A 22286-nucleotide genomic window follows, 5' to 3' on the forward strand; every position below is an offset into this window, starting at 1 on the left:
AAGGCTTGTTGAGTACGTGCCTAAGTGAAATACTCATCATCACGAGATGCTGTATAGCTTGAGGAATTGTCAGGCCATTTCCTCCCAGTCTCTTCCCATTTATATTTACATCTCTCTAAGGGGCTGGACTCTAACCTTAGAGCACGTGGGAGTGAGAGACAACAAAGACATCCTTTTACTGACATTTTCCACTTGTACACCACTTGTGGAACTTCCAACCTCCCTTATGTGTTTTGTATTTTTTGTTAACTATTTCTATGGTGGAAACACTCCTCCCAGAGGACAGATACCATTGACTCAGGGCTCAACTTCAGGACAACTAAGACATTCCTTTTGGATTGCAGACAGGTTATGTTATTTTCCAGCTATTGTTTCTTTCCTCTGAAATACATTGGAGCATTTTTTCCCCACATACTCCCAAATCAATTGTGTCCCAAGCCTGCATCAAAAGGTCAGAGGACACACAGTCTTTTAGTATAATCAGGACAAAACACTTAGCAAACATTTTCAAGGTGCTTAGGAATTCAAAACACTTGCTCAATTTTAGTTTATTCATCCACTCAACAATATTTATTGAGCAACTTGAGTCAGGCCCTGTGTTAGGTGGGGAAGGGAAAAGGGAAAAGCAGGCTGACCCCACCTCAGCAAATGCCAGGGCCCCACGCTGGATCACTCTCACGGTGATCATTTGTCCCAAGGAGGAGCACATCTAACTCCCGTACGACTGTTCCTCTTCCCAAAGGCCTTTTTACCTGACTCCACAGAGGGGAGAGCTTCCCTTCCCACATCAGACCGCCTAAGCTGATGCCCTGTGGGCTCTGAATGTTCAGCTAGAAGCCTGCGCAGTACCTGGAGAACAGCATGCAAATAATTCAGGAGTCCAAATCTAGACTAAGCACCAGACATCACATATACCGTAGCGAAAGGTCTCTCCCATATACCGACTATTTGTCTCGTTAGAGACTGACAAGAACTTTAAGCTTCTTCCATGTGCATCATACTGCGTACATTACACAAACTCCACTCGCCATGGTGCCTTATACCAGATCCCAACGCTGACAATGTTTAGAGTTGGAGTTAACAGATCCTGGGAGGGTTGTCTGTTCAGGTGGTGGGTTTTCCGCTGACTCTGCGATAGCATTCACAATACATAACCACATGATACCATGAAGTTTAGATAGCACGCCACAAGGGAGGCCCGGACAGCACGACATTAAGCTAACAAGACAAAACTGTTTCGGAGGAGTCTTGATTTCAGAGTAACATTCCATTAATTACTGATTTTTCCTTTGAGGTTTTTAATTTCCACTTCTCCCTCTTCCTAGTGTTCTATGCCAGGGAATTCAACACCCTCCAGCCTCAGGCTAAGGAAAGCCTCCCTCGCGCTGCCCCTTACCAGTCAGTAAGGCAACAAAAGGGCTTTTGTCATGCTGGCCTTCCCCATTCACTGACAGACACTGGGCAAATGTGACCCCAGGAAGTTACTCTCTGGGCTAGTAGGGTGAAGAGAAGTTGGCTGGCAGCCTCTGCTTTGCTTATCTGTCCTCTAGGACTGTTCCAGTACATCCTGGCTAGTTTTTGGTAGTCTTTGTATCTAAGTAGGACAATCTTAATTGTTTACCAACTGACTATTTTTCTTTTTCCTAGGATAATGATGTCCTATATTAAATTCAACCATCACTGCTCTAACATTTTCAACAGGTGAAAACTGTTTTTGCCGCAGACATGTGAGGGGAGGAGACAGGCATGGTCTGTGCACATCGATGAGCCTGCCCAGGACGGCAAAGACAGACTGACACCATGGATGGAAGTAATGAGAACAGAATCATGAGGCAGGATTATCCCACACACCCCACCCCACCAACTCCAAGAATTAATCACCTGCAGCAAGTTGTAAATGTTATTTTAGTAAGTTTTCTTACATTATGACAACATACCAGAACTAGTAACATAAACACAAAAACTGTCCTTCAAAAAACACTTTGTAAGCTTCATATCTATTTTACTTAGTTCCGCTGCTCAGTATATTTGGAAGCTCCTTGAGTATCACACATTTTAATTACACAACACAATCACTTCATTCATAATGGCTTCTTGCCATTTCCAAAAATTAAATCCATGCTCAACTACCAAAAACTTACTGTTACTGGAGGAGTCAAAAGAAACACGCTGTGGGTTCTGAAGGTGGGTTCAGATGAGTTCCAAAGCTACCTGAGTGACCACAGCAGCAAAGAAGGTATGTGTTTGATCTTGACACTGGCTCTGAAGGTGGCTGAGCTCATTTAAATTGGTTTGTTGGTCTAAAATCAGCCTAGTCTTCAGGGAACATCCCCTCCTCCTCCACAATAGAAAAATCTGTAAGACATATGCCTTCATCTATATAACTATGTATAGTAGTTAATACTAAAAAACTAAATTCTGTGTTATTTGTTACTAAAGTATTCAGTAGTCAAGCAATAAAAGCACTAGTTCACTGTGGCAAATCCAGTAACTTTTTAATGGGAAACATATATCCACACAACACACACACATACACACACTGTCCTATTTCTCCTCCCATCCCCAACATCTCTGTCCTAGATTTTTCCCTCCCATCCACAACATCCTAAGAGACACAGGAACTGCCAGGTGAGGATATTTTTGCTTTGATACTACCAAACTGAACCACTGGGAAGAGAACTGTGGCTTTTAAATAGCCTCAGCATGACTGTATATGAGGAGACTTCACCCCCTTCAGGACAGGTCCTACCTCTCCAAAAGCAGCTGCGTACACCTGTACTGCCTCTCCAAAGAGACAAGGGCCTTCCCATATGGCAGAACATGTGTGTAAAATTACAGTCAGAGTCATTGTACGAGATTCACCGTCTCCGCTGCAACTCCATGGATTGCTCCCTACTTTTGCCTTCGGTCAAATTTTCTAATACTTTAAGTATGAGTGAAAAAACTGCCCATTTCCCAATCAGCCATTACCATTATCTAGCTCATTTTTCCATGTTTACTTTGTCCTTCCCTGGAAAACACTCGCACATTGATGATCCTCCACTAGTGAAGTTTAAACTCTATCGCTGCCCCCCGGACCTCTCTAGATGACATGTATGAAATATTTACACTGAACATTCTTGGTGACCATGAGATACAGAAACCAAGAATTATAGAAAGCACAACTTCTTACCACCCAGGAGACTAACACGCCATTTCAAGACCCCGAGAGGACAGCACTACCAGCCATGTTATTGTACATCAGTAGGTTGTGAACTTTCTGCTTATGACATATGAAAGGGAGTCTGAACTAAAACTAGGAACTTCAAATACACAAAAATCCCAAAAGTCTTTTCAACTTCAGGTGCGATTGTGTGGGGAAGGAAGGAACATTAAGCATTAGAGACGCACTGAAGCCAAAGAACAGCCCAGGGGAATCACAGTTATTTTGTGGAGATGGAAACACAAAAACTGAAGAGACTAAAGATGGCGGCATGAGAGGAGAGACAGAGGCTTCCTCCTAAAACTGGATACAATTAGAAAATATAGTTGGCGCAACTAATCCTGAGAGAGCAACAGGAAAGAGGACGGCGCCAGACTGCACACCCCTGGAGAAAAGAGCAGACCTCAGCGACCGGGGTAACATACCAGATCCGTGGATCCGCGGGACCCCGAGCCCCTACCCCCCACCCCAGCTCACTGGCAGGAGGAAGAGAAACGGAGCAGGGGGGTAGTGGAAGGCCTGGGACTGCTGAGTAGCTAGCTCCGGAGATCTGCGTGGGGGGCACAAACCTACATTTCATGGTGCTTTCATCATACTCTTCTGATTACGGGGTTGGAAAGCTGGGACAGCTGGAGTTCCTGGGGAGCCTGGGATTCCAGATGCTTGTGGAAAGCAGGGATACATATCCAGCTGCTCTGGGACAAAAGCTTATATCTGTGTGCTCGGCCCACTGGTTCAGGCAGTGGAGACAGGCACAGGAGCGGGGAAGTGGGGAACAGCTCTTTCCTCCCCCCAGGCAGCAATACAGCTCCTCTGGGACCCCTGACATTGCTTTAGGGACTGAGCAGCTCCAGAGTAGAGCTTCTGGACACTAGAGGGTGCCATATACAAATGTGAAACTCCAAAGAAACCTGGTCCAGAGTAAAATTAATATAACTCCGGAGAAAGACTAAAATGACATGGACCTTACGACTCTTCCTGAAAGGGAGTTCAAAATAAAAATCATCAGCATGCTAATGGAGGTACAGAAAGATATCCAAGAACTCAGGAATCAATTCAGGTCGGAGGTCCAATCACTGAAGAGCACGATGGAGGGTATTAAAAGCAGGTTGGACACGGTGGAGGAGACAATAAATGAAATAGAAACTAGAGAAGAGGAATACAAAGAAGCTGAGGCACAGAGAGAAAAGAGGATGAGAACTGTGTGACCAATCCAAACAGAACAATATTCACATTATAGGGATACCAGAAGAAGAAGAGAAAGAGAAAGGGATAGAAAGTGTCTTTGAGGAGGTAGTTGCTGAAAACTTCCCCAATCTGGGGAAGGAGATGGTCTCTCAGGCCATGGAGATCCACAGATCTCCCAACACAAGGGACCCAAGGAAGACAATACCAAGACACATAGTAATTAAAATGGAAAAGATCAGGGATAAGGACAAACTGTTAAAAGCAGCCAGAGACACAAATAAGATCACATACAAAGGAAAGCCCATCAGGTTAACATCAGACTTCTCAGCAGAAACCTTACAGGTCAGAAGGGAGTGGCATGATGTATTTAATGCCATTAAGCAGAAGGGCCTGGAACCAAGATTACTTTATCCAGCAAGATTATCATTTAAATTTGAAGGAGGGATTAAACAATTTCCAGATAAGCAAAAGCTGAGAGAATTTACCTCCCAAAAACCATCTCTACAGTCTATTTTGGAGGGACTGCTATAGATGGAAGTGTTCCTAAAGTTGAATAGCTGTCACCAGAGGTAATAAAACCACAGTAAAGAAAGTAGAACAGCTAATTACTAAGCAAATGCAAAATTAAATTAACTATCCCCAAAGTCAATCAAGGGATAGACAAAAAGTACAGAATGTGATACCTAATATATAAAGAATGAAGGAAGAAGAAAAAGGAGGAGAAACAGAAAAGAACCTTTAGATTGTGTTTGTAACAGCATACTAAGTGAGTTAAGTTAGACTCGTAGATAGTAAGGAAATTAACCTAGAACCTTTGGTAACCATGAATCTAAAGCCTGCAATGACAATAAGTACATACCTATCGATAATCACCCTAAATGTAAATGGACTGAACGCACCAATCAAAAGACATACAGTCAAGACAGGCACAGTCGCAGGGGGGCCATCAGGTGAGAAATTGGGGAAGCTTAGAACCTCACCCCCCCTGTGTTGAGAGAAAGCTTCTGCATCCATGGATGTTTTATTGCCCTTGTCTAGCTCGGATTAGCACATAGTCTACAGGCACACACCTGATCAGCTACGATTGCTCTCTTACAACACTAAACTATGTTTTCTATCTTTATCCTGCATCTACCTACCACTTCAGCAGTTTATTAAAAATAAAAATAATAATAATAATAAAGGGAGAAATGTGGGATCCACATATAAATCAAGTATAAAAATCAAACGAATATTCATATTTGACCTGATTGTTTATAGTTCATAATGCATGATCAGAACCGAAAGTTTCTGTGATGAATGCCCTTGTACTGCTCACCATGTAAGAACTTATTCACTATGTAAGAACTTGTTCGTTATGCTTCAGAAGATTGGAGACTGACGAGAACTAGGCTTGAGATGGATTAATGATTGTGCATTGAGCACTGACCCCCCCCTATACAGAATTTTATTGTTGTTAATGACCATTTGATCAATAAATATGAGAGATGCCCTCTCAAAAAAAAAAAAAAAGACATAGAGTCACTGAATGGATAAAAAAACAAGACCTATCTGTATGCTGCTTACAAGGAAACACACAAAAACTGTGTAATACTCATTAAATCATTCCACAGGATCTGTGGACTATATATGCTAGCAACGCTGGTCAAAATCCATTTATTCATTGAACCAAAAGTCATCAAGTGCCTACTGCAGGCCAGATACTGTTCTGGGTGCTGAAGATAAGCAGTAAATCAATAAAATCTCTACTCTCTTAAAGATTATGTTCTAATGGGGATATGGAGGGACTTGTTACAACAAAAAGGAAATTACAGATGAAGTTGTCTTTCTGCCCTACATGCATAAGCACACGCATTTGTATGCATGCCCAAATATGGAAATCTGTGGTTATGAAAGGGTACACCACAGGGTTAATTTGGCCTGAAACCAATGGCCTTTTAATTGAAAAGCCTGTGCTGCTTTTTCTAAGATAATGTCTCTGACACAGAAGTCACAAGCTGTTTGGCAAAGATATTTTGCAGGACCCTGAGGCCAGCTTCAACCAGGGAAGAACAGCCCAAGCTGGTTAAGCCCCCATAACCACCCTGAGCCTGTGTGATCAATAACCTTTTCCCTGTCTTGAACAAAAATTCTTCAGTGAACAGAACTGAAAGAAGAACTTCAGGGATCAGGTGAGATAATCTGAAGCAAAGGGAGCTGCTGCTTGTTGCAGCCCAGACCTGAAATGAAGAACTGAAATTTCCCAACCTGCAACCAACCACACCTCACCACACTCTGAACCATTCTCAACCTAACTTTGCCCAAGGGCCTTAAATCCCCCTTCTCCCCCACCACTGAGTGGACTGATTTGAGCCTTGCCTCCTGTCTGCTTGCTTGGCAGCCTTGCAATAAATTCTGTTTCTGCTCAAAACTGTGTCTTGGAGACTGGCTTCCCGCTGAACAGGCAAGCCAACCGGGCTCAGTTTAATCTCAGAGAACATACAAGGCAGATGAGCAGAGAGCAGAGGTGATGACTGGGCAGATAGATAACCCATCCGCAGCCCTGTAGCTTCACATACTTCACCAGCTCCCCATACCAGCCACTGCAAAGTCAGCTCTTACTATCATCTCTTCCCTACTGCTCAAAATCATAATAAAAGGGAGGAGAATACTTGATAGGAAACTGTACTATCAAAATGCAGCCTTTTGAAGTCAATCTTATGATTAAGTAATGTATCAAAAAAGATATACTTTCACACTAGGCATCAAAACCTCAACTATCCTAACTCATCATGAAAATGAAAAACATATCAACAGCCTGGCTCTTCAGCAGCTGTACCTCAGAGGCCTACACACAGGAAGGAAGGCAGCTCCTCAATGGCTCAGGCACCCTGTAACCCACCAACTGGCCCAACAAAATGACGCCTCTGCCCTGAGGAGGGCATAACCTTTTAGCTCTTCCCCCATCTCAGGGATGATCCCCAAGTACGTGTACGTATAACAGAAACAGGTACAAGAGCCCAGCTGCTCTGGTGCTGGCACACAACTGCTCATGACCAAGTTAACCCTCTCCCTGGAAAAGAGCTCAAATTCCAGGTTAAGACACAGAGCGTAATCTACTGTTAAGATTTCTTAAAGATAAACAATTGTTAACATGACACACATTCTTTTGCTATCATAAATTCAGTTAGGGTGGAGTGAAGAGACTTTACTAACCAATAAGGCCTTTGGGCTTAGACCCCTGTATTTCCTAGAGGATTAGTGACAAAACTGGCCCATCTATGGCCACAGAGGCCAAGGCTCTATTCTTTGCCACCCCAAAATAAACCAGTAAAGGGCTTGCCCTAATCTAAGGTGGCCAAGCCAAGGACCTAGGGTCACCTGTAGCTCTTTCCTATGCCCTAAGGAACTCAGTAACTTGGGAAAAGTGATGGCAGTGCCTCCTTACTATTCACTACAACACAGACCAGGATCCGCGCAGGCAGCCAAGGAGCAGCCACGTGGGGTGTCAAAGCTCCCTCACCACAGGCATTTCACTCCGAGGCAAGACCCCCAGGCTTCCTCATTTTCACGCAGCAGTGTCAAACAAAAGCTCTGGGCAGACAGACTCCTATCACGAGGAGGCCACCAACACAAAGCCGAAGCTGCTGGAGGAAACATAGTCAGAGTACCCTCGGGAGAGGGCACTACAGAAGGATCTGCTAACACCAAACATCACAAATGTCTACCAGCGCAGCCATCTCTACCAATACAAAAACACGCGGATCCTTACACCCAGCAGTTCCATTTATTGGAATCTTCCAACCAGAAATGGGCAGTATGAGGTACACAGGATGCTGGCTGCAGCACTATAGTATTGGCTACTGATAAGTGATTCACCTGACCCACCCCACCCTCACTGGGGGCAGGGCTGAGTGCCAACCTGCCAATCACCTGGTTGGTTCCCTAGACAACTGGCCCCCACCTTGTGGTTATCTAGGGGCTCTCCAGAGGGACTTCATTACTATAAACTCAGGAGTGGTTAAGAGGGGCTTACTAAACATAACAGAAGACATCTTTATTGCTTGTAGCACTTCGGAAATCCCAAGGGTTTTGTGAGCTCTGTGCCAGGAAAGAGACCAGATACATTATTTCTTATTATAAATCATGGTGTCACTGAGGCTAAGAAGAGCTGCCATGTAGGATTTGTTTTAAGGACTAAAAATGATACATATAAAGTGCCCGTACTAAGTGCCATTCTTCTTACTGATACAGTCTTGGGGATCCAAATTGATCAGACATGGTCTGCATTTTCCAAAGATACACACAGTCTACATATGTCTCTGAGGGAAAGGAAGGAGACAATTCCACATGGAAACTCTTGTACTTAGGTAGGTCAAGATTCCTCCAGAGCCTGCCTTCATGCCCTAAGGAAAGGAGTGGCAGACGATATCCACAATAGAGACAGGCTGGAAATGGGCCACTGTGCAAAATAAAGTGCAGGACAAAAAACCGTCTTGATGAGCATGAATCAGCAGCAGCTACACCTTGCATTTAACAACAAAAAGCTTTTCAGCAGAGTTGAGCAGACACTGGCCCACGGTCAGTACTTCGGGAAGTAAGATATTTTGCCCTTGAAGAGCTTAAACCTTGGAGATAAGCAAGCAAACAGATAGTAACACAAACAGGGTAGGAATTCCAAAAGACTATAACTATATTTTGGAAAGCATTTAGTTTAACATGAAGAACATTTACAACTTAAAGAAAACTTAATTGTTATTTATAAGATAATGAATTAGATCACTAAGATTTTTAGAGGAAAAGGGATTCATAAAGAAGTGCTAACTCTCACCTGGGTATTGTCTGTATAATGAAAATATCTTGGCCACGAACAGATTCTTTAATTTCAACTCTTGTTTCTGAAAAATAAAAACGTTCTCTAGTTTAAGAAAAGCACTTCATGTTGCAATTATCAGTCAGCATTTAGAGGAAGTAAAGATGAATCTAATACTTCACTTAGTGCATCAAAATAAATCCTTAATAGATCTCACAATGTCATATACATATATTAAAAAAAAAGTCAGGCCAAGGGGAATATAAGCCAAGAACAGACAAAAGTAACAAACAGGTCTACATGAAATCTCAAAGTCCAAAAAAGAAAAATACATCACCAAAATAAAGAGAACATGCTTGGGAAAAAGTCTATAGCAAATAAAGAGGCCAAAAGTAAGCATCCTTAGTATTCTTTTAATATATGCTGAGGCCTCCTCTCCCCTGTGCTGGGGTCCCAAAGAGGAGGACCTTGACTAAGGGGACAAAGATCGACCCAAGAGACAGTACAGGGCCGGCGGCTGGCCAACTCTCCAGGCTAACATGCCAGAGGAAGACCAGCGTGATGAAGGAGAAAAAATGACAGGGCCGGGAACAATGGCCTCACTGCAAGCTGGAGCACAGAGTGAGGAAGGGAGAATGGGGACATGCAATGATGTGGGGACACAGCGTGTCAGGCAGGGGCAGTCCCTTATCTGCTTGAGAACCAGGTGAAAGAGGGAGAGAGGAGGCCCAGACCGTGCAGGAATCTGGATTATATACCAAGGGTGATGGAGCCACTGGAGGATTTGAAGATGGAAGGGCTGAGATTACTGGTTACTGTGTCAAGAAAACTGGGAAAGCAACACTGGCACCAGAGGAGACCACTCTGGCTGTGTTTGAAGGAGTCCAGGCAAGGGACAGATGGTGGGCTGGACCCGAGCAGCAGCTGTAGGAGCAGTGAGAAATGGTCACATGTAAGATGTATTCCTGAATCAGGGCACACAAGATGTGCTGACGGACATGATGGATGATGAGGCAGGTGTGGTGGGCTGATCTTGGATCCCAAACGGTCCCACTTGGTTGCTGAGGAGACTCAATTCTGGCCTATAGGATTTTAAGATGCGGTAAGTCAAAAATATTTGCATTTTGGAAATATCCTGGAGGAGCTGAAGAGAATAGACTAGGGAGACTTAAAATGGAGGCAGGAGCTCTGCTCCCCTACAACCCCCAACCTCACTCTAGGGGCTGAGCAGCTCCAGAGATTGGAGCTTCTGGGCACTAGTGGGCACCACACAGAGATATGAAATATCAAAAGAACATGGTTCAGACCAAAATCTCACAAACCTGAGAAAAAGGGTCAAATGAAACTGAACTCACCAATCTGCCTGAAAGAGAGTTCAAAATAAAAATCATAAACATGCTTATGGAGGTACAGAAAAATATTCAAGAACTCAGGAACGAATTTAAGTCAGAGATTCAATCATCAAGAAATTTCATATCTGAAATGAAACATACAATGGAGGGACTTAAAGGCAGATTAGATGTAGTAGAAGAGATGGTAAATGGAATAGAAATTAGAGAAGAGGAATACAAAGAAGCTGAGACACAAAGAGAAAAAAGAATCTCTAAGAATGAAAGAATATTGAGAGAAATGTGTGATGAATCCAAACAGAACAATATTTGTATTATAGGGGTACCAGAAGAAGAAGAGAGAGAAAAAGGGATAGAAAGTGTCATTGAGGAGGTAATTGCTGAAAACTACCCCAATCTGGGGAAGGAGATAGTCTCTCAAGCCATGGAGGTGCACAGATCTCCCAACACAAGGGACCCAAGGAAGAAAACATCAAGACATATAATAATTAAAATGGAAAAGATCAAAGATAAAGACAGACTTTTAAAGCAGCTAGAGAGAGAAAAAAGATCACATATAAAGGAAACCCCATCAGGCTATCATCAGACTTCTCAACAGAAACCTTACAGGCCAGAAGGGAGTGGCAAGATATATTTAATGCAATGAAGCAGAAGGGCCTTGAACCAAGAATACTATACCCGACAAGGTTATCATTTAAATCTGAAGGAGGGATTAAACAATTTTCAGATAAGAAAAAGTTGAGAGAATTTATCTCCCACAAAACCACCTCTACAGTGCATTTTGGAGGGACTCCTATAGATGGAAGTGTTCCTAAGGCTAAATAGATGTCACCCAAGGGATAGACAAAGAGTACAGAATATGACTCATAAAATACAAAGAATGGAGGAGGAAGAAAAAGGAGGAAAAAAAAAAAAGAGAGAGAACCTTTAGGTTGTGTTTGTAATAGTACACAAAGTGAGTTAAATTAGACTGTTAGAGAGTAAGGGAATTACCCTTGAACCTTGGTAACCACAAATCTAAAGCCTGCAATGGCAATAAGAATATACCTATCGATAATCACCCTAAATGTAAATGGTCTGAATGCACCAATCAAAAGACATAGAGTCACTGAATGGATAAAAAAAACAAGACCCGTCTATATGCTACCTACAAGAGACTCACTTCAAACACAAAAACATACACAGACTGAAAGTAAAAGGATGGAAAAAGATATTTCATGCAACTAACAGGGAGAAAAAAGCAGGAGTTGCAGGTACTTGCATCAGACAAAACAGACTTCAAAACAAAGAAAGTAACAAGAGACAAAGAAGGACGTTACATAATGATAATGGGGTCAGTCCAACAAGAGGACATAACTGTTATAAATATCTATGCACCCAACACAGGATCCCTTACATATGTGAAACAAATACTAACAGAATTAAAGGGGGAAATAGAATGCAACGCATTCATTTTAGGAGACTTCAACACCACTCACTCCAAAGGACAGATCCACCAGACAAAAAATAAGTAAAGAGACAGAGGTACTGAACAACATATTAGAACAGATGGACCTAACAGACATCTACAGAACTCTCCATCCAAAAGCAACAGGATACACATTCTTCTCAAGTGCACATGGAACATTTTCAAGAATAGATCATATACTAGGCCACAAAAAGAACCTCAGTAAATTCAACAAGACTGAAATTGTACCAACCAGCTTCTCAGATCACAAAGGTATGAAACTAGAAATAAATTACACAAAGAAAATGAAAAAACCCATAAACACACAGAGGCTTAATAACATGCTCCTAAATAATCAATGGATCAATGACCAAATAAAAACAGAGATTAAGCAATATATGGAGACAAATGACAACAAAGATTCAACACAAAATCTGTGGGAAGAAGCGAAGGCCGTGCTAAGAGGGAAATATATTGCAAATTAGGCCTACCTCAGGAAAGAAGAAGAATCCCAAATGAACAGTCTAAACTCACATTTAGTGAAACTAGAAAAGGAAGAACAAATGAGGCCCAAAGTCAGTAGAAGGAGAGACATAATAAAGATTAAAGCAGAAATAAATAAAATTGAGAAGAATAAAACAATAGAAAGAATGAAAGCAGGAGCTGGTTCTTAGAGAAAATAAACAAAATAGATAAACCCTTAGCCAGACTTATCAAGAAAAAAAGTCTACACACATAAACAGAATCAGAAATGAGAAAGGAAAAATCACTACAGACACCAAAGAACTACAAAGAATTATGAGAGAATACTATGAAAAATTATATGCTAACAAACTGGATAACCTAGAAGAAATGGACAACTTTCTAGAAAAATACAACCTTCCAAGGCTGACCCAGAAAGAAACAGAAAATCTGAATAGACCAATTACGAGCAAAGAAATTGAATTAGTAATCAAAAAACTACATAAGAACAAAACTCCTGGCCCAGAAGGTTTTACTGCTGAATTTTATCAAACATTTAGTGAAGACCTAATACCCATCCTCCTTAAAGTCTTCCAAAAAGTAGAAGAGAAGGGAATACTCCCAAACTCATTCTACGAGGCCAACATCACCAAAACCATCTAATACCAAAACCAGGCAAAGACACCACAAAAAAAGAAAATTAACAGACCAATATCCCTGATGAATATAGATGCAAAAATACTCAACAAAATATTAGCAAACTAAATTCAAAAATACATCAAAAAGATCATCCATCATGATCAAGTGGGATTCATCCAAGGCATGCAAGGATGGTACAACATTTGAAAATCTATCAACATCATCCACTACATCAACAAAAAGAAGGACAAAAACCACATGATCATCTCCATAGATGCTGAAAAAGCATTTGACAAAATTCAACATCCATTCATGATAAAAACTCTCAACAAAATGGGTATAGAGGGCAAGTACCTCAACATAATAAAGGCCATATATGACAAACCCACAGCCAACATTATACTTAACAGCGAGAAGCTAAAAGCTATTCCTTTAAGATCAGGAACAAGACAAGGATGCCCACTCTCCCCACTTATACTCAACATAGTTCTGGAGGTCCTAGCCACGACAATCAGACAACACAAAGAAATAAAAGGCATCCAGATAGGCAAGGAAGAAGTCAAACTGTCCCTGTTTGCAGATGACATGATATTATACATAAAAAACCCTAAAGATTCCACTCCAAAATGACTAGCACTAATATGTGAATTCAGCAAAGTTGCAGGATACAAAATTAATACACAGAAATCTGTTGCATTCCTAAACACTAACAATGAACTAGCAGAAAGAGAAATCAGGAAAACAATTCTGTTCACAATTGCATCAAAAGGAATGAAGTACCTAGGAATAAACCTAACCAAGAAAGTATAAGACCCATACCCTGAAAACTACAAGACACTCATGATAGAAATTAAAGACACTAATAAATGGAAATTCATCCCATGCTCTTGTCTAAGAAGAATATTGTCAAAATGGCCATCCTGCCTAAAGCAATCTACAGATTCAATGCAATCCCTATCAAAATACCTACAGCATTCTTCAATGAACTAGAGCAAATAGTTCTAAAATTCATATGGAATGACAAAAGACACCAAATAGCCAAAACAATCCTGAGAAGGAAGAATAAAGCAGGCAGAATTACGCTCCCTGACTGCAAGCTCTACTACAAAGCAACAGTAATCAAGACAGTTTGGTACTGGCACAAGAACAGACCCATAGACCAGTGGAACAGAATAGAGAGTCCAGATATAAACTCAAGCATATATGGTCAATTAATATACAATAAAGGAGCCATGGATATACAAGGGGGAAATGACAGCCTCTTCAACAGCTGGTGTTGGCAAAACTGGACAGCTACATGTAAGAGAATGAAACTGGATTATTGTCTAACCCTGTACACAAAAGTAAACTCAAAACGGATCAAAGACCTGAATGTAAGTCATGAAACCATAAAACTCTTAGAAAAAAATATAGGCAAAAATCTCTTGGATATAAACATGAGCAACTTCTTCATGTACATATCTCCCTGGGCAAGGGAAACAAAAGCAAAAATGACCAAGTGGGACTACATCAAACTAAAAATCTTCTGTACAGCAAAGGATACCATTAGTAGAACAAAAAGACATCCTACAGTATGGGAGAATATGTTCATAAATGACATATATGATAAGGGGTTGACATCCAAAATATATAAAGAGCTCATGCACCTCAACAAACAAAAAGCTAATAAGCCAATTAAAAAATGGGCAGAAGAGCTGAACAGACACTTCTCCAAAGAAGAAATTAAGATGGCCAACAGGCACATGAAAAAATGCTCCACATTGCTAATCATCAGAGAAATGTAAATTAAAACCACAATGAGATATCACCTCACACCAGTAAGGATCACCACCATCCAGAAGACAAACAACAACAAATGTTGGTGAGCTTGTGGAGAACGGGAAACCCTCCTACACTGCTGGTGGGAATGTAAACTAGTTCAACCATTGTGGAAAGCAGTATAGAGGTTCCTCAAAAAACTAAAAGTAAAAATACCATTTGACCCAGGAATTCCACTCCTAGGAATTTACCCTAAGAATGCAGCAGCCCAGTTTGAAAAAGATAGATGCACCCCTATGTTTATCACAGCACTATTTACAATAGCCAAGAAATGGAAGCAACCTAAGTGTCCATCAGTAGATGAATGGATAAAGAGGTGGTACATATACACAATGGAATATTATTCAGCCATAAGAAGAAAACAAATCCTACCATTTGCAGCAACATGGATGGAGCTAGAGGGTATTATGCTCAATGAAATAAGCCAGGCATTCGAATACTTTCCTACTTTCCTTTTTTAGGTCCCCAAACATCATTAAGTCTGTGGATAAAACTGTAACATTTCCAGAATATCTCACCTGGATTTAGTACATCTGCATATCAATAGGTGTTCAGGGGTGGAAAAAAGTATGGCTTTAGTGCACTTGCATCATTCCTCAGGGGTGGAGAGCAGTTCATTTCCACATCAATGGGTAATTACCTGGGCAAGTGAGGGGAAGGCCAGTTTTTGGCTTCTTCCAGAGCAGAGGAGACAGACAGCCCAGTAGTGCAGTTTGTGAGCAATAAAAGGGTTTTAAACTTTATTTCTCCCTTTGACTGATTTTGGTTTTTAGAGGTATTTTGCCCCAGGATTTCCTCTCCCTGGACTTATACCTGGCGGAGTCAGCAGAATTCCTCTGAACCTGAAATCTGTTATAATGGGTGTGAGTGTTGGGAGGGCTGCCCCAAGAAATGATGGGGAGAAGTGGCGCTTGCACTGAGGGACATGTGTCTACACTTGTGTGGTTGTGGAGGCACCACCACTGCTGCTGGCCGTGCTGACCCCAGGCCATGGGTCAAGCCTAAGGCTGCTGCTCCTGCTGCCTGCTGTATCCTGATCACAACTATGGAAACAAGCAGAGGTCTGGTACATCTTAATAGAGAGGGAACTGGCTGCTGTGTACCACGCCTTGCTGGCTATGGAGTCCATCGCTGGAAAAGCTCCAACCAAGGTAATAACCACCTAACCCATCGCGAGGTGGGTGAGAGACTGGACCCAAAGGCCATGGAGTGGTGTGGCACTGATACCTACTGTATATCATGTGACTGGCCATTTGCCTTTGGCATCCCCAGGGAATAATGAAGCAGATGCATTGGCCCAGGTGCGCTGGCTAAAAGGAAAGCCCAAAGGCTCCATCAGTGTTTGGTACACAGGGGGCAAAAGATAATGTGGGCTGTAGCCCGTCAGTGTGGCTTGCCATTGACCTTTGAAGAAGTCAGCCAATTCTGGAAGGAGTGCCCTGCACGTTGTGCAGATCAGCAAACCACCAAGAGGGGCCTAGAGCGTCTCTCTGCATCCTATGGCCGGCCACAGGTGATTGAGAGCAATCAAGGCACCCACTTTATTAGACATGTGTTATAAGGATGGGTGCAGCAATTAGGAGTAAAACGGAGGTGGCCCTGGACATTTTGACACATGGACTGGCAATGGCTGGCTCTTCTGGCACCTTGGGAAAAGGCCCGGAAGCTGGTCTCCTGCATATTCCTGGAGTAACAGCAAATTGGCCCCCCACAATCATGATTATTTGCTTCTGCAGTCCTTGTGTCCTGGAAGCGTCCCCTGGCTGCAGCTGCTGAGTGATGGCTGGAATGGATGAGCTGTGGACTTGATCTGCATGGGACTTTGAACCTAGCTGAATCATCTGGCTTGAGAATTATCATGATTGTGTTGCTCTTGTCAAGAAAAAAATGCTTACAGAGAGGCATGACTTTGTCTAATGCTTGGTAAAAGTTTTGTGAGCAATGTAGCATGGTTGTTAGGAATGAGTAAACAAATGTAGGAACATATTTTGTGCTTAGTGAGAGATTGTGCTGTTAAGTACATTTACTTAATCTGCAAAGGCTGAATCCTCTGGCTTGAGGATTACCAAGATCTTTTTGCTGTTGCTATTGTATGTTATTAGACTGGTCGGAAGAGGGGGAACAAGTAAATTGTAAATCCGAGATTTCTGGAGGGGTGGCCTGCGGGTAAAATTGTAACATTTCCAGAATATCTCGCCTGGCTTTAGTACATCTGCATATCAACATGTGTTCAGAGGTGGAGAGAAGTTAGTGCATTTGCATCATTCCTCAGGGGTAGAAAGAAGTTTGTCTCTGTATCAATGGATAATTACCTGGGCAAGGAGGGCTTATCAGTACTGGAGAGGTGAGGGGGAGGGCCGGTTTTGGCTTCTTCCAGAGCAGAGGAGAAAGATGGCCCAGGACTGCAGTTTGTGAGCAATAAACACATTTTAAACTTTATTTCTCCCTTTGACTGATTTTGGTTTTGAGAGGTATTTTGCCCTGGGATTTCCTCTCCCCGAACTTACAATGTCTTAGTAACTATCTCCTCAAACTACTTATACCATTAGAAAGAGAAAAAGCAGCATCAGAATCATGAATCCAGGCTTTCAACTTTGCAAAAATAATTCCAAATTATTTTATACTGACTTTTGTCTCCCCACTGAACAAGGGCATTATAATCTGAAGTATATGGCCCACTAGATGACAATGCAGCATTCCTAGGACACTGGCCATTATTAACAAAGTGCCTTCAAGCATTATCCTTTCATGTTACAGTTCCCCACAGAAACCCAGAAGGCAGCAGAAACAGATTATCAACCCAGGGTCAGAGACTATAAGAGACTTGAGAGAAAAATTTAGACATGAACTCAAAGAGAGTTTTTTTAATAAGCCATTACTACCTAGTACCAAATTGCTCTTGATTCCACTTGATGACTAATGAGACAGAGAAATGTAAAAAGTATTTATCAAATAGAGGCCAATGTAAGAAAAAAAACTATTCTCTACATCTCTCCTTTTTTCATTCCAAAACAAGAGGATATTTGCATTGTCTTGGATAAAGAAGAATGGAAAATTTGAGGAGAAAAAGAAGTCAAGATCTGAAGGTAAGTATAGAATGACTTACAATTAATGTTAAAGAGAAAAATGTTCATGTTATACATGAGCAACATTTGCCTTTTAAAAACATGCCAGCTGATTATAGTTTGGAAACAAAGGATATTTAGGAAATAATTTTAACTTACCTCCATTGGTCTCTTGATATACGGCAGATTTCCCCAATTCAGCACCAAGACGCCTATGGGGGGGAGAGAAAAGACAATTAAGAATGCTCTTTGTAAAAAAACTCCAGTTCATATGCATATTTAATAAAAAGACTGAAATAACTAGACTGGCATTCTTTAAAAAAATTTTTAGAAAGTTTAATTAATTAAGAACTAAAAATCCACAAGCAGTTTCAAGTGCTAAACCGTTTTGTAATACACTGCTTTACTGGAGTCCACAACCAGTTTAATGTCTACTTCATTGTTTTTGAATAATAATTGTCTTGGAAAACCATTCCCTAACGAACACTTGGTTACTAGCCATAATCCCCAAAAACACAAGCCAGAGGTAAGTGCTCAATTATCAAAAGCATATAGATTCCAATGCCATAGATTTAAATATAATGTGAATCTTGTTTTGGATCCTGATTAGAGCAAACCATGCATAAAAAGCCATTTTTGAGGTAATCAGGGAAATGTGAACAAGGACTAGATACCAGATGATATTAAGGAATTAAAGGTGTTGTGGTTAGTTTTTCTTAGTTTTTATCAGTTGGCACTACCATTTTTATGAGTGAAATGATATAATGTAAGGATGGAATCTGTTTAAAAATACTCCAGCCAGAAATACAATATCATTCAGCCTTAAAAAGGAATGAAATCCTGATACATGGTAAAACATGTACAAACCTTGAAAAAAAATCATTCTAAGTAAAATAAATCAGACATAAAAAGACAATCACTGCATGATTGCATTTATAGGAAGTATCCAGAAAAGGCAAATTCAGACACAGAAAGTAGAATAGAAGTTACCAGGCGCTGGGAGAGTTTAATGTGCATGTAGTTTCTGTCTGGGAAGATGAAAAAGTTCTGGAAGTAGTGGTGATCCTTACACAATACTGTGAATGTTCTTGATTCCACTGAATTGTGCACTTAAAAATGGCTAAAATCATCAATTTTATGTTAAAATACTCCAGCAAAAAATAAACAAAAGAGACAGGTGGAGTAGGTGCAACAAGAATAATAAAAAGTTACTAAGTGTGGAAGCTGGATGAAGGATACTGGGGGTAAGTAACACCCATGTAACTTACACACATCCTGAGAATGTAATGCACCTAAATTTTTACTGATTAAAGTACATAATCAAAAAAGTTTGAAAATCCCTGCTTGAAGTGTAGATCTAAAAGGAATCATGGAAATAAAATAGCACAACTTCAGGTATCACTGAATCTAAAGATCTTCAAACTCTGTTAAATGGTAAAACCGTTTTTCAAATCAAAATTCTTACTCAGAAACTCAACATATAAACAGGTAACAATTATTAACAATTTTTTTTTACAGTAACTTAAAACCCTTCTGGAACAAGGAAGGGAAGAACTTAATGTAAAAAACAAAAAAGCAAAACCATTGACCTTTCAAATGGGCCCTCATCCCTCTGTCTTCTCTCAGCAGGGTCACTGTGGTAAATCGGACCCAAAATAAACAAACACAAGCTTTATATTTCAAGTTAGCATTTTAGTTGGCCTCAAAAAGAAAGACAAAAAATAAGAGATCAGAAGTAGAAACTAGGTAGTAGACTCAAAAAGCATTGTTTTTACACTCTTCTCATTTAAAACTCCAAGTGAAAGCAGGAATTACAGTATTGAGAAAAATGACTTTGGTTTCCCCTTCTATATTTCCATCTAGAAGTTAAAATATATTCATGCAATTATTTATCAAATCTGAAAACTTCACAGAGGAACTCTAAGAGTTACTTAAAATGTAAAAATCTGGGTGGGGGACTCGATAATATGGGTGAATGTGGTAACCACATTGTTTCTCATGTGAAACCTTCATAAGAGCGTATATCAATGATACCTTTAAAAAAGTAAAATGTAAAAATGACGCCAAGTGTTAAAGGACAAGCTATTCATTTTATGCCTTATATGTGTAACAAGTTTATCTGGAAAGGTCTCACAAGGCTCTTCTTCCTGTATGTTAGGGCTCTGGAATTCTCCAAAGAAGCCAGGTAGAAAACAACCCACTTGGTAAGTAGGTATTTTTCAGAGGGCCACTATGAGCCTCTGTTCTGCTAGACGCTTGATTTAATTATTTTGTTCATGCTCACCATGTTCTTGCCCCGATGGATAGACTCATCCTTAATCTCCCAATGAAGTTCAGGAAAATCGAGTTTTTGCCCAGTGTCACCGAGCTAGTAAATGACAAGACTGGGAAGGCATTTCAGAGTTGTCAGACCCCAAAGACCCCTTGAAACCACAAGCTTCCTAGGTTCAAAAGACGTGGAAAGGCAAAGACTTCTAATGACTGACCTAATCTAAAACTGACTTACAAAAAAACACGGGTTAGAACTACCATCTCCATCACCGGCTCCGATGAACCTGCTCCCCTGGGCCTGCCTCGTGCTCACTGCCCTCCCTGCACCTCTGCTTCTGGGGCTGCATCTTGCGCCTCGGGGGCCTTCCACTTGCAAAGCCCTCCCGCCGCCCCGTCGGGACCTCGGCCTCACTGAGGAGACTTGGGGACGGCGATGGCCAGGCTCGCAGGTCAACTCCGACAGTGGGAAAGGGAGCCAAACCCTGAGCCTCCCTCCCCAGGGAGCTCACTCCGGGAGTCGCTGAAACGTCGCCGGCGCCCTGGGAAGTAGGAATGGGGAGACGAAAGGCGGACCGAGCAACAGAAGGTGGGTGGGGAGAGAACAGGAGTGCGGAGCGCTTCTCGGCTGCAGAATTTGGGTGGGGGGTGGGGGGGTCTCGAGTCGCCCCCAAGGGTTCGTCCAGCCCTGACACGGCAGGACTCTGCGCCTCCCTCAAGTGCAAGGCGAAGAGGCCAAAGTCGCCCTCGCCCGGATGTGCTGGCGGGGTGGGCAGGGAGAGGGGCGCCGACGGCCTCCCGGGAGGGCCCCCACTCCTTACTCGGTGATGCGCTTGGCCAGCTCGGTGCAGGCGGCCGTGGAGTTGGCCGAGAAGACTCGGTAGCCGGTGCGGGCGGCGTTCATAGCCGGGCGGGTAGCGGGGCGGGCTCGCGGGGCGCGGAAAGCCGAGGACGCGGAGAGCGGGGGCAGCAGCTGCAGCTTCCTGGGCATGGTCCGGCCCGAGGCGCGGTTACAGCCGGCCCGAGGGCCTGCCCCCGGGCGCTTCCGACAGCGGCGGCAGGGAGGCCCGAGGGTGCGGCAGGGGGAGGCGCTGAGAAACCCGGTACAGGAGGGAAGGGGTTCACCGTCCACGTACCCAAGGCCACGAGGGGCTCTAGCACAACCTGCGCTCCCCGAGGCCAGCGCCGCAGCCCCCTCAGGGCCAGCGAGACGTTCGTCCCCTCCGGGAATCCGAGAGGCGCTGGCTAGAGCGGCCGCAGAGCCGCCATCTCAGATGAGGGCAGGGCTGTGGGCAACTCTCTTAAAGCTTGTTCTTAAAGGGAAGCATCAAGGATCCCCTCCGCCACTTGATTTTGTCGCTCCCACAGGAGCTCTTTTGATTCAGGCTCTTGGACTGTGCAGCCTGACTTGGCAGTAGTCCCAGCGGTTTCCAACGTCTCTGCCAGAATCCAAAATGTCTGCCTGCAAGGCCGTCGATCTAGCTCCGCGCCTCTATGACAACACGGCGCAAGCGTCCTGTGAGACGCATGCGCTCAGCTGGGATAGATTTGAAAAGTGGTGGGCGGGGTCGTTTCCCGGTAGTTGCCCGCAATACAGAGCTGTTTCAAAGGTGGTGTATTTTCATCCTGATGTCTATCCCTGGCTTGCCAGTGAGTTTCGGCCCCAGGCAAGTTCAGTATGGATTCAACATGACCAAATAAATGATAGTAGAACATTCTTGGAGTGAAAGGGTTATACCCAACTTTATTTCCAAGGTGGCAGGTCAATCACTAAAATCCCATACACTCAAGGGTGAGTCTGCATTCAGCAAGGTGGACTCTGCCTCTGGGCCTCTCTACCCGCACAGCCGTCCTCTGGGCCTCTGTCCTCGGCGCTGCCACCACTCCAACCTCTGCTCTCCTGCAGCCTTGCAGCCGAACCACCCTGTCTCCCAGAGCACAGGCGGAGCCCTTTGTATAGAGTCAATAACGAGCATTGACCGCACGTGTGTAGTGAGCCAGCCAAACAGGGCCAGGTGAGAATCTTGATCACAGGAACCTTAGTTTTATCCACAAT

At 42.7% G+C, this 22286-nt stretch overlaps 1 protein-coding gene across 4 annotated transcripts in view; it reads right to left on the reverse strand.

Annotated features, from left to right (window-relative positions):
* Positions 1-21600, reverse strand: part of PRPSAP1 (phosphoribosyl pyrophosphate synthetase associated protein 1) — a 39222-nt gene extending 17622 nt beyond the window's left edge. For 2 of the 4 annotated variants that reach the window (XM_036997426.2, XM_036997424.2), the window contains exons 1-3: positions 21052-21600; positions 18122-18174; positions 9201-9267 (exon numbers count right to left, since the gene is read on the reverse strand). In XM_036997426.2, the coding sequence (XP_036853321.1) occupies positions 9201-9267; positions 18122-18174; positions 21052-21221 (290 nt within the window). In that variant the 5' untranslated portion in view covers positions 21222-21600. Of the gene's footprint in view, positions 1-9200; positions 9268-18121; positions 18176-20246; positions 20347-21051 lie in introns of those variants that run through there. The other 2 variants (XM_036997425.2, XM_073235969.1) reach the window with 2 other exon arrangements.
* Between the last annotated feature and the right edge of the window lie 686 nt (positions 21601-22286).

The sequence above is a fragment of the Manis javanica genome, chromosome 4 (genome assembly GCF_040802235.1).
Source record: "Manis javanica isolate MJ-LG chromosome 4, MJ_LKY, whole genome shotgun sequence".
NCBI lineage: Eukaryota > Metazoa > Chordata > Mammalia > Pholidota > Manidae > Manis > Manis javanica.